The sequence below is a fragment of the Thunnus maccoyii genome, chromosome 13 (genome assembly GCF_910596095.1).
Source record: "Thunnus maccoyii chromosome 13, fThuMac1.1, whole genome shotgun sequence".
Taxonomy (NCBI): Eukaryota; Metazoa; Chordata; class Actinopteri; order Scombriformes; family Scombridae; genus Thunnus; species Thunnus maccoyii.
Genome location: NC_056545.1, coordinates 1,140,822 through 1,154,090, shown reverse-complemented (window position 1 = coordinate 1,154,090; position 13,269 = coordinate 1,140,822). Strand labels below are relative to the sequence as shown.

General features: G+C 38.1%; 1 protein-coding gene across 1 annotated transcript; it reads right to left on the bottom strand.

Moving 5' to 3' along the window:
* Positions 1-6,012: 6,012 nt before the first annotated feature.
* On the bottom strand, positions 6,013-12,308 carry LOC121910629 (neoverrucotoxin subunit alpha-like). The gene is made up of 3 exons (XM_042431882.1): positions 12,215-12,308; positions 6,876-8,351; positions 6,013-6,741 (listed from the first exon to the last, which is right to left on the bottom strand). The coding sequence occupies exons 1-3, from the start codon at positions 12,306-12,308 to the stop codon at positions 6,191-6,193; spliced, it is 2,121 nt and encodes a 706-aa protein (XP_042287816.1). The 3' UTR covers positions 6,013-6,190.
* Positions 12,309-13,269: the final 961 nt, after the last annotated feature.

The window sequence follows — 13,269 nt, the reverse complement described above, 5'->3', positions numbered from 1 at the left end:
CAACATTTTGATGTTCTGGTTATTAAAACTGATCCACAGTATAGTTCTCTTTTATTGGTCAAAGTAACAGACACCTTTAATGAACTCAATATATAATATCACAATTCTACCACATGAAGGTGTATTTCAGGTAGAAGCTTCTGATTCTGAGAACATTTTTTTTAAAGTTTTTATCTGCTGAGTGTTTGTTTTATTAAAACTTTGTTTTAATACATAAATTAATGTAAGAACTTTTGAGGGGAGTTATGATTTAACATATTTGGGCGCAAACATGTTTTCAATTTAGACATTAAAAACATTTGGTTCTCACCGAGAGAGCTGAACTGATAATACAGTTCATAAGTTTTACCAACAACAAAATTCAAGACAATTAAATAGAACATTCAAAAATGTTTTATGGACACCAGTGTGTGTTAAACCAGCAGTCAGGTGTCCATATGAACAGTGAAAGAGGTTTTCCTCACTCTAATCATTCCTCCTGTTCATACTGGATATTAAAAGATCCTTCAAATGTGCTTTCAATGAAAGTGATGGAGGCCAAAATCCACAGTGTGTCCACACAGTCATTTAAAAGTCTGTGTGAAGCTTCTATTCAGCTTCATCAGTCTGAGTTAGTCATATCAAGTGGATATCTGACACATTTACAGTCTTTTTAGCATCAAATTCCCTCTTTGTGTTTCCTCGGACAGTGTTTCCCTGTTGAGCTGCAGGTGGAAGTATAGTAACAAAAAGAGGAACTTTGGCACTAAAAAGACTGTAACGTTGAAAGATATCTACTTGATTTGACTCATTTGGACGCTGAAGCTTCATATTAGCTTCAGATAAACTTCAGATGATCCTCTGAGTGCTGCGTCTGCTGATCAGGTGTGTTTGTGTGTTCACAGGGAACCGGTAGTGGTGCTTCATGAAGAAGAGGAGAAATTATTAGTTTCATCCTCGTCTAATTATTATAACTATTGTCATTCTCTGTGATTAAACAAAAGTCACTTTAACATGTTTAAAGATGCAAAAGATGTTTAAATAAAGCAGTGAATCAGACAGTCATCTGTTCTTATCATCTCATCTTATATTCCAGCACGTTCTCACAATCTGCGTAAAAATAACACGACTTTACACTTTAAATTGCATGCAGGTGATACGCTACTCCGCCCCAGGGGAGTGACGTCAATATCATGTGACTTTCCTTTATTTTATAAGGTAATGTTTGCTTGTTGGTGGATGGCTAGATAATTAGTTGTCAGAAACTTGCAAAAGAAGCAGGAATGTACTGTTTGAGACCACAAACTGGACATCTTCAACTTCTTGTTGATTTTTTGCTTCACATTGGAACATGTTTATCACATTTTGCTGTTTTAACCCAAACTGTGATCTTTCTCTAACCCTAACCAAGTGGTTTTTGTGCCTAAACCTAACCAATGGCGTTAAATGATGCGCCAAGAGGTTAAAAATGCTTGGCATATTACCTGCATGCAAAATTGGACTTTGGTGAATGCACAGCACTCAATATTAAAGTGTAAAGTTGTGTTATTTGTATGCAGATTGTGAGAGTGGGTTGCATACTCACACTCTGACCTATTTTCTAAGTTTGAACAAACACTTTGAGTCAGATTCAATATGTTTCTGTCAGCGGCTCAGTGTGATGTGTGGTCTTCAAACAACCTGCAGACACACATAAAACCAACCAAGTCAGACGTGTTCTTGGTCAAATACACTGAAAGTGGAGCCGCAGCTGTAACCAGGTGCTGTTTGACCATAAAAACATGAAAATGTTTGTAAATAGACCACGAAAAAGAAAATATAAAACTGTGAAAGGGGAATAATACGACCTCTTTAAACTGATTCAGGTTGATTGGAGGCGTGTCAACATGTAACAATAAACACACATACAGCTGCAACTAAAAATTATTTTCATTATTGATTAATCTGTCAATTATGTTCTTAATTAACTGATTTATTGTTTATGCTACAAAACGTCAAAAAATAGTGAAAAATGTGGATTAGTGTTTCCCAAAGCCCAAAATGACATCCTCAAATGTCTTGTTTTGTCCTCAACCCAAAGATTCAGTTTACTGTCATAGAGAATTAAAGAAACCAGAAAATATTCACATTTAAAAACTGGAATCAGAGAATTTGGACGTTTTCTTCCTAAAAAAAAAAAAGACTGATGCAGGGTAAAGTCCCTGCATGTTTCGAAGGCAGACAGTACAAGCCTCAAGCAACACACCAGCTCTTTCAACAACCCCCCAGGAATGCTGGCCAATAATATATAACTGAGAGTCCCAAACTCCTCACTGACCAGATCATCTAAACTACCTCCTGCAAACAGAAAGGAATCAGATAAGGAACCCCCATCTACTGCATGGTCACCAAACCATCTTTGATCCTTCAAGTTATAGGAGCCAGCAAGATGGGAAGACCAATTCACAACCCAGTGTGAACTGATGGTACCATTTGGATAAAAGACCCCCACCATTGGTTATCATAACTCACCTCAAAGAGCCAGTCACACACAGAGTGCCACCAACTTTAATCCCACTGTGGATTTTGATTTCAGGACTTGAATGACCAACCCAAGAACTGATCACTGGGCAAACCAGTATAAGGCACAAGACATGCTGCACAATATGCCATGTCCTAGTGACACACACACACACACACACACACACACACACACACACACACACACACACACACCCTCAAATGGCATGGACCCCTGCCATTTGCAGTCAGATCAAGGAGAGCAGATGACTGTAAAACCCATGAACTTACAAATGTAGTTTTAGATTTTGTCTTAGAACAATCAATATTGTATGTTAGTATGTGTGTATGTATCACAATATGTGTTGTTATGCACTTTAGTTAGACTTTTATTCTACTGCCTTAAAGCCAAGAAATGTACCACAACATACTAACAGTATGTTAAGAACCATTCTGCTTGTTTCACTTCCAGAATCCAAAAGCTACTATCAAAACTGCATAACTAGGAATCATGTAATTGTTAAAAGAATAACCACAATCAGGAATTGTACCCACCTGTCCATGAACAGGAGGCGACTGACTCTGCTCCCCCAGAACTCTGCAACCCTTGGCACTGGCCAGGATGCACCTTCTGGGCGGGCAGACGGAAACTTTAAAATAGTGTCTTATCTGAGACTCTTGACTGCTTTTTGGCTGCTTTTTGCTGGTTGCCGGCTGCTGGTTTCTTCTTGTTTTCTGCCAAGCTTGCATTTTGCTAGTCTGAAGATGTGACACAGAACAACAGGAGGTGAAACCTCAGAATCTGGAGTCATGAGTGGAGGATCAAGCCGAGGAGAGCATAAACCAAGAGCTCTCTTCCAATGGCAACTTTCCAAGTCCAGATCCAGACTCTAGCTCCTCACCCCAGTACATCAGACTCCCTTCTCCGCAAGAAGCCACCCCAGAAAGCAAGCAAGTATTTGTACAAAACCTTCATCAACTTGTTTAAACCCCTGGTGCTTTCATGATTTGTAATTTCAATTGGCAATTCGGAACTAAGTTTTTGTACTGTTGATTTGACTCACTGCTTCTCAGGTAACAGTCATCTAATCTGTTTATCAGGTCTCTCATACCAACTACACAATAGATAACTCTGCATCATTCATTCAATCATTCTTGTGTGGCCAACAAGGAGGACTATTTCCCTGTTATTATACCTACTCTAATATGAGTTATGTCACTGGACAAATAATTTCATGTTGGAGTTGTGCACAACAATAACTCATAATTCCCCCATAAAATCATAAAGATATTTGAGTGCACACTTACACAAGTGTGATGTGGAAACTTGAAGCCTCTAGTGCACAAAGTCATCATTTAACCTTTCTGTAACCCTGGAGTGCCCTCTTGTGACCAAAGAAAACAGCTACATTAGAAGATGTTCTCCAAGTCTGCTAATGCTAAAACACTGATATTTCTCATTTGTAAGTGCACTGTTCAACCAATATGAAATAAATACACAGCAGTCAACTCAGGACTCCACTTTATTGAATATTCAGGTCATGAAGAGAACAAACATGTCTGACAGGTGTTAGAGTTACAGAAATCTCATATGTTTGCTGATCTTTCAAAGCCTGGAAGCTTCAGCTCTACAAACATCAACAGAAAATGTTGTTAACATTGACTCTCAGAACAGAACTGTGATTAAATGCACTCCAAGTTTGGCTTTGGATACAGACTTGCTGTATCTCTCCCTGTTAGAAAAACAGCTGCCAGCAGAGGTTTCCTGAGTGGTACATTATACTTGTTTAGAAATGAAAAGTCACAAACAGTAAGTATGGAGCCAGACATCATAAAATGAATGAATGGTTTTGGGACACAAAGAGTTCATTTCTTACTATCTGTGGAGTTAACTTTGTGTAGTCTGTGTTGGTGTTATCACTGCTACAGCTGTTTTACACTGGAATATGTCATATGTTGGCTAACCAGAGCTTACAGATGTCCATCAAGTATGTTTTGGGAATGCCACCTACAAATTGACCTCAGTAAATGCTAAAAGTTTACATATAAACTATCATGACATTGTGGCTGTGTATTTCTGCTTCCCTGCTGCACATGTATCTTCATTGTTGGGAAATGGGAAAACAGTCTGATAGCTGTGAAGGGAACCTCTGGCTTCACTACATTCACCAAAGAAAGAAGAGATGTTTTCTATTGATTCTAAGATATTTATTTTATTACTATGTGATGCTGAGTCACAAAGTCTCTTTTTTACCTTTGGTACCTAATCTTATCTGTCAGGTATCTTAACATTGTCAGATATAACTTAGCTACTTGTAGTATGCCATTATTAATAGTACATCTCTGATGTTGTATCAGTTACCACTAGATGTGACTTTCCATTTTTATTAGATTGTTTATCAGTAGCGAGGATAAATAGATTGCAATGATGACATGAAATTCAACAAGAAAAACATAATTCCCAAGTTAAACAAAGACACTGTAGTTACTTGATGTCCAACCATGTTTTAGAAAATAAAGAAGAAAAAGAAACTACGTCCTGCTCTAAATGGAATCTAAAGAACACAGAAGCTACCCACTGTCTCACCATAATTACAAAGATATATATTATATTTCACACACAAAATATTGACTGTCCTGACAAAGCGTTTTATTAACAATAGTATTAGAAATTAGTATTTGAGTATTTGAAAGAAAACCTGTTCTTCTTCATTAACATTTAAACCATATGCAGCATGTTGCTCTAAAACATTTGATTACATGTCAAATATTCTGTAGATGGCATTATGGTGACATAATGTCCCAGATACCATGAAGCAGTTTCATAAATAAACAAACAAGAAACAATTTAGAAAGAGGTCAAAAAACAAAGAATATTTACTTTTCCAGCCCCAGTAGTATCAGAGTACAGTTTACCTTCATCTTAATATCACAAAAACTAAAATGGTAATTTTCTACGTTCTAAGTTAAAAACAAAGTAAACATGCATGTAATTAGAGCTAAAAGATGAGTCGATCAATTAGTCCTTGTTTAGGTCATTTATCAAGCAAAACCCCCAACCCTGCAGAACTATGCTTTGTCTTATTCTAAAGTTAACTGAGTATTTTTAGGTTTGGAAGTGCAATTTGATGACAGAGAAAATTTGATGAACATTTTTACTATTGTATGATATTTTATAGACTGTAGCCCTAATCACATGGGACTAGTGTTACCTGGGGACCTCTAGTAATTAGTAATAATTGCAGAGGTCGTCTGTGATGTTAATAACATGCAAATCTGTGATTTTCAGTGATTTGTGTGCATAGAATCAATGCTGATATGGATTTATGATGGTTTGGAAGTCACAGATCACTGATAGAAGAGCAGGATTGATCTATAAGTTTAATGGCACTCTGTAATATAGTGATAACCAATGATAATCAATGTGTGCCAGTGATTGTCAAGAACTTGTGTCCTGTTTTGTTTGTTGCTACAATAGTTGAACAATTTAGATTGAGGGACTTAAACAAATATCGGTTCTTTGCTTTGAGTGTTTCCATATTTGCTGCTGTTGACCTGCAGAGTTGTGCAAAAGCCTTAATGATTGGTCAAATCTTTATACTACAAACACAAACTGTGCATAATGATGGGATAGTCTGCTGAACTCGTCATCAATAGTGTTATCATGTCAGTTTACAGCCAGAGCCAGGATCCGGACTTCTGTCACTGTTTCCTACACTACTGGACACAGGGCAGCATAGCCGTGTGAAGAATAGATGTAGAACCCTGGGTAAACACTCTCAGTGAATGTGGTGCGGAAGGTGTAGAGGTGACTGACTGTGTTAATGTTAGGACAGACTCTATAGAAGGACAAAGTGCCAGCACGCCAGTCCAGATACACTCCAACTCGTTCAAAGCCAGCAGCGGGAATAGAGTCGGTCCACACCTTTCCATCGTTCCATGCACAGAAGCAACCCCTCTCTTTGCCAAAATACCAGGATATGGTGTTACATCCAAGCCCACTATCGGGATTCTTTCCTATCCTGGCAATTCCTTTGTATGTAACACCTACACCTACCTCATAATCTTTACCCTCACTCAACTTTACCTCCCAGTAACAACGCCCAGTCAGCCCCTCTCTGCACAGCACCTGAGGACGTGTGTCAAACCTCTCTGGGTGTGAAGGATACTGCTGCCAACCTCCAAGTGTTGCCTTTTTGTTTCCCTCAGAAAGAGTGAGATAGCCATAAGCTGTGTTTGGGTCCAGGGTGAGATCACAGGCATCTGATGGAGAGACCAAAATAGATTCTGTTACCAGTATTCTTCATCACCATCTACTGTTTGGTTTAGTTCATTCATACTCATCAAATAGTTCCATATATAGTTTCTGTGACGTAAATGCATGAAAATGTACTTACACCAAATGAGATCACTTTTGTCTGTTATGTTTTCCACATCAAGACGGGCAGGCTGTGAAAAATTATCAGTGACTGGAATGCCCTTCTTGTAATGGTAGATGCTTGCTCCTTTGTATTTCTCATTTTCTACAGCTGCTATAAGGAAAGAGACTCTGCTGCTCTTCAGGGCTTTGAAAAGACTGTTGAATGTTTCAGCTTTTTTTCTCATTTCGGTTATCACTTCATATGAGGAGTACCACTGGTCCTGTGATGTTTGAGTGACAATCTTGGTACTTTCTCGGTCATTTGAACATAAGTAGTTGCTCAACTCGTCAAGGTAGGGTTCAGCTCCTCCTAGGGAGGTGAAAGTGAAGCACAGAGCGTGCTCTACACCTGGAGCAAGAACCTTTGCATCCAACTCTGACTTGTTTGCTGCGATGGGTATGTTTTCCATTATACCTACACAGCTCCTAATGACATTAATTTCTCTCTCTTTATCAGACATCCACTCGTTTAATCTTTCCTGACTGAATGGTGACTTGTCTCTATCATCAAAGAGTTTTTCCACTGAGCTTTCATCTTCTTCACCTGCACGGATGGAAGGAAACTTCTCGTTCATGGTCTTCTGGAGTTCAGATGCGTAATCATTGCACAGTTTTTTGAAACTGCTCATCTTTTCGCTAACCTGTGAGAATTTCCCTACCACGTTGTCTTCCAGAGAATCATTGCATCTCATTTCCATTTCCCTCACATCTTCTAGGGCATTTTCAGCTTTTCTGATGAGTCCAATGCAGATCTCCCTTTTCAGTTCTGCAGCCTTGGAATCCAAATCCTTTAACGGCATCAGAGTGACTCTCATTGGAACAGATTTCCCTTCACCTTCACGCAGTAGCTTTGGAAGTTGCTGGTAGGTCTTCACTGCCTCTTCAAAAGTTGTAGGGTTGCTTTCAAGGATAAAGTCCCCCAAAAATTTACAGGACAGATTGTTGGCCAGAGATTTTTCTGTGTCATTCAGTTCAAGAGAGACTTGCCCCTCCACACTGACACTAGGAATCTTCTTTATCATAGCTTGAATCTTACCCTGGATGTCCTGAATGTTGTCGGACTCTGACCTGTCACTGTCAAATACAAAGAAAGCATTTGCCCCGTAAAGGATCCCTGTGACTACATGTGTTGCTGCGCCCTTCAAAATGTCATCCACTTCCATGCTCTTGGCTTTAAGGGGGCCCATGGACAAATATTTGTAGGTGGTTGTAGCTTTGTACTGAAGTGTTAATCTGTTCTGATTCTTGGATTTCTTCTTTTCATTCAGATACTTCGCAGATCCTCCAACTTCAACCAGTCCACTCAGGAAACTGGCTTTCATAGAGGCTTCAACATCCAACAGAGAAGACTTTTCTTCCAGAGTATCAGATGTTGTCATTTGAAATTCACTATAAGATTTCTTGTTCTCCCTGATGTTCCCTTTCAGAGTTTCAGAATCCCACAATGTGATACCTACAGAAAATGAAAAGCATAGTCATGTTTTAACAGGAAAAAATCATGATTTCTATAACATTTACAGAACAAGCAGGTTCCTCTTCTGTTTCTTTCAAAAAGTAACCATACTGTATTTTCATGGCAGTAAACTGGCAGCAATGGCCAATAATATCTGTTTGTGTTGACCTACACTGCTGGTCTGAGTGTGTTATGAATATTCAAACTTCGCTATTCAGCTTTGATTGCCACAGTATCACTTGTGACAGTTTATAACTTGCAGACAAACCTCTTCCTTGTTATCTGGACATGACGCACAGCCTCTGATATTATACTGATATCATGTGAGAAAAATATCATAAACTCACTTTTTTAACAGCCCTTACGGAAGCTGAGAACGGCCGTGCTTGCAATCATTTTTTTAAGTCTGTTATCTCAAGATTACAAGTTAATTATTTTGTTATCTTAAGATAACAGGATAATCAACCTGTTATTGATGTGGATATTTTAGGCGATGGTCAGCACCTCAGTAGAGAAAAGCGGACACGGGCCTTTGATGTCTTACAGCTGAAAATGTTTATTGAAGCACTTGATCAAGGAGACTTGGATGCTGTCTCTTTCTGTTCTGCCCTCTGAAGGTCTGACTCTTAGGGCCCTATCTTATACCCGGCGCAGAGCAGCGCTAAGCGCAGCGCAAGTCTCTTTGCTATTTTAAGACCGACGCAGTTGTCATTTTCCCGTCCAGCGCCCATGTTGTTAAAATAGCAATGGCACTTGCGCCCATCAGTGCGCCCATGGACGTGTTGGTCTAAAAGTAAGGTGTGGTCAGGCGCATTGTTGGCGCATTGCTATCTTGAGGCAGCAGGGAGTGATTGCACTATTGACCAACAAAAACCTGGTCTAAAGTCAATAGCGCAGTGTTTCACTGTTATTTTAAGGAGCGTTATCAGGACAGTAATATGCACCTACACAGGCGGCTGCACAACATACACTCTGCTTGTTACACACACAGGACGCGCAGCAGCACACAAACATGCAAAAAGTAACAAATAAAAGGATTACAGTATGAAAGATTATTATTGTGTATGTTAATACATTTTAAAAAATACATGTCATAATGCTTAGTCATAATATTTATCAGAATTAACTAATCACAGTAATGACAGATTAAATTGTTTAATTATTTGACCAAATCGTGGCAATAAACGTAGGTATTTAAACAGACGGACAACAACGGATCAGACACAGATCGACTTTCCTGCTGCATCAGTACATGATGACATGAGGAAATAAATGAGGTGAAAACAATGATTAAACTAACGAAGGAAATAAATCTGCAGAGCTTCTAGCTGCTGCCAGCAGCAGGATCAGAACCTTGGAGAGCTGATCAAGTCCTGATAACTGTGTTGATGATTCTTTACATGATTAAAATTGATGATTTCAGTTTTGAACAATATTTAACAAATATTCTTTAACATTTTTGAGAGTACAGTGATCAGGTTTCCATACTTTCAGCAATTAAAACCCCGCTGATTTGACCTGTCACTCCATGACTGAACAAAACAATTTTAAAGAAACCAAAGCTGTAATTAAAAAAATAAACCTTTTCAAAAACCAAACGAAGATAAATTTGCAATAAATTAATGAACAGGACCTTAAACTGGTGGTCTGGGGCCACAGGAGGGTCCAGGAGCACATTCTGGTTTGAATGTCTGACTGTGTCAATAGAATCTACGCATTCACCTTTCTGTATTGTCTAGGAAGGCCTCCTCCAACCTTGGTAACCATGGCAATGCTGATTTACCCTTTATCCAAAAGGTCTCTGCCTTCCCCAAAACACCACAGACAGCTGCATATCCAAGGAGAGGCAGTGTCTCTCACTGCAAGACTTGATGTTGCTTACTCTGTGACCTCAAGGCCCAGGATTTACCCAGTGTAACCCAATTTGTAACCCCTAAAGATGGAAAATTCCATAACAGTTATCATGAGAAAACAAAAGGTTGTTTCCTTTTATTACTTATAATATTATTCAGAGATCAAGAGTGCTATGACATCATTAGTGATGTGAGAAACAAAGCTTTCTGAAGCAGTGAATCATATAAAGCAACTGTGTTGAAAATGGTTCACTGTTTTGAAGCATTTGATACAGTCAAAATGGCGCCATCTGCTGGGCAACTTTGACATTGTTTCCATATGTTAACTGACCACTGTCAGCTGTTTGATGTTTGTTGTCATATTTTATTGAACAAAGGTTATTTATCAAAAACTGTCAGTGTGTGGATGTACAAATATATATGGAGATAATTAGTCATTGTTAATAAGGCTAAGAGAAACCTCTTACTATTTTTATAAACTCTTCAATATAAGAGATGAATCATGACAGTGATCTTGAAAGCTGAAATCAGGTGTGATCAGATGAACCAGACACGCATATTCAGGTTCTCCGTTATTATCCCGTGATCCATTATTATTATTAGTCATTCTATTGTCATTATTGTTGTTATTGTTATTATATTGTTGTTATTATGCTACTCTGTGTCTCTCCCCCTCCCTCCTTCTTTCTCTCTCAAACCAACCAGTCAAAGCAGATGGATGCCCACTTAGAGTCCGGTTCTACTTGAGGTTTCTTCCCATTAAAGGGGAGTTTTTCCTTGCTGCTGTCACTCATGGAGGAATGTTGGATCTGTAAATAATAGAGTTCGGTCTAGACCTGCTCTATGTGGAAAGTGCCCTGAGATAATTTTCCCTTATCTTAAGATGATGGCGAGTGTTTCTCCTCAGATTTCTATCAAGAGCTGGAGGTAAATATTTGTTTATCTGGAGGCTGATGTCTCTGTGGTGAACCGAAACGTAACAAACTTATTATTTTTGATAACAAACATGTGCAAACAATTTGTGATTTACACAGAGCACATTAATATTCATTGTAGTTATGTTTCTATCTATCTAAGAGTTAATCTTAGGTGTGTGATCATCTCTGTCTCGGTACCGCAGTCATCTCAGATATGTTTTAAAGAGACTGTACAAAATATCATTGGTCATATTGAATATCATGTTACCTGAAGTAATATGTAGAGTTAAAAAATAAGTTAGTTTTATCTGAACATTTGCATTCAATTTGAACAGTTAAAAATTTTCACATCACTTTTTCTTTTTTTTTTTTTTTAGATGCATCATGTTATTTAAGAAATCATGAAGCTGTTTGCATTCATTTTTTTATACATCTTCATTGTCTGCACTTGGGACTGGTTGTAAATTGTCTTTATTATGATTTATCTGATGTATCTTGTCTATTTGCAGCAGAATTTCTTTCTTTTCCTAAGTTGATAATTAGACTACTTACAGTGCATGTTAGTGTGATATTTTCTTCATTCTGCCACTCTCATGGTACAACATAATCAATTATTGGTGGATCTTTGTGTATTTACTAGAAAAGTAATACACAAGAAGAATCAACCCTATTATCACAGAAAGTAAAGTACAATACACCATGATGTCATTAATCCTAAGTTAAACATATCCTTCAAATCAATACTTTGGAGGCATCTTGCTATACTTCCACCCAAGACCAGTTTACACTGTTATCATGTTTTGTATTCTTGAGGCCTAAAAGGTGCCCAAACTACAAAAACATGAATAGGATCCTGAAAGAGGTTCAGAGGTACATTGGTCCTGATGTACCAAAGCAGTACCTGCAACCTCAGCACAGCTAAAAATGTGAAAAGAAATTCTGCTACAGCAACTGGAGTGTAAATTATTCTTCAATAAATCTATACTCATTGCTAAAATAATGATTTTATACCTCCTGTACACAGAGCTGTAAGTAGATACACTGACAAATGATTACAGATCTTCACTGTTTTGTGGTGTAAATCACATTTTACCTGGGATTATCTTATCACTTCGAGTGTCATACAGCATCCCCAAGGTGAAAGGGCGACCCAGGGCATGCACTTTCAGGCTACTTTGTGAGGCCATTTCTACAACCTGAAGGAAAAAAATCATCAACATCACAGCCTTCAACAACTGATTAAAGTGTCAGCAGTGTGTTAGAGTTTGAACACACAAAGAGAGGTCAAAGACACAAGAGGCTCATTGTGCTTATAAATAGTCTTAAATGTAACAGCAATGATTGTCTCCAGTCTTCCTTTATAGATTAAGTGTAGTAAAATCTCTGGTTATATCTCTCTTTATCTCTTTCCCCTCCCAGTTGGTTCTTACCTTCTGAAGTTGTGTTGATCAGCAGAGTTGTGTGTGAGTCTCTTTGAGCTTCCAGTCTGATGCTTTGTGGTGTTTCATGTTACTTATATCCTGTTGGATGCTTGTTGTGGCTCCTCCCCGTTAACAGACGTTCATACCCAAAATGGCAATGTGAAAAAAACACAAGGGTCATGCTGCTAAAGGTACCGGTGAATAGAGACTATAACATTTAACTCAAGTAAAAGTACTTTTACTTTAAATACATTTCACTAAAGTAGAATTAACATTAGTTGTGTAAAAATGCACTTTGAAAAAACTAGAAAGTAGGTGAGTTAAATGTACTCTGAGTAAACCTTACTGCGTTTTATTTTTAAGAGTGGGACTGAAAGTTCAAGAAATGTTTTATGATGATGGTAATGTTATATGCAACTAAATAAAATGTTAATGTAAGCACTAGTAGAACAACATCACACTGTTCCCAGGTGCATTCCCTCAAAGCTCTTTATGTCCAAATCAACAATAAATTCCCATCACATCAAATACATATCAAACTATAACAGCCACTTTAACATTTGTTTGCATGACAGTGCATAGTCAGTGATAACTGAGATCACTGACATATAATTATCAGCTTAGTCATAACATAAAGCATGCTACTCTGTGGTTATAACCTGATAGAGAGTCCAACAGGAACAATGTGATAACTGTTGCAGACAGGTGGTCACTGCAGCTTTTCACC

Coding starts and splice junctions, on each gene's coding strand:
- LOC121910629 (XM_042431882.1), bottom strand. CDS start 12,308: ATGGCCTCACAAAGTAGCCTGAAAGTGCATGCCCTGGGTCGCCCTTTC. Junction 8,352..12,214: donor AAGTGATAAGATAATCCCAG/GTAAAATGTGAT, acceptor CATTTTCTGTAG/GTATCACATTGTGGGATTCT. Junction 6,742..6,875: donor CAAAAGTGATCTCATTTGGT/GTAAGTACATTT, acceptor TCTCTCCATCAG/ATGCCTGTGATCTCACCCTG.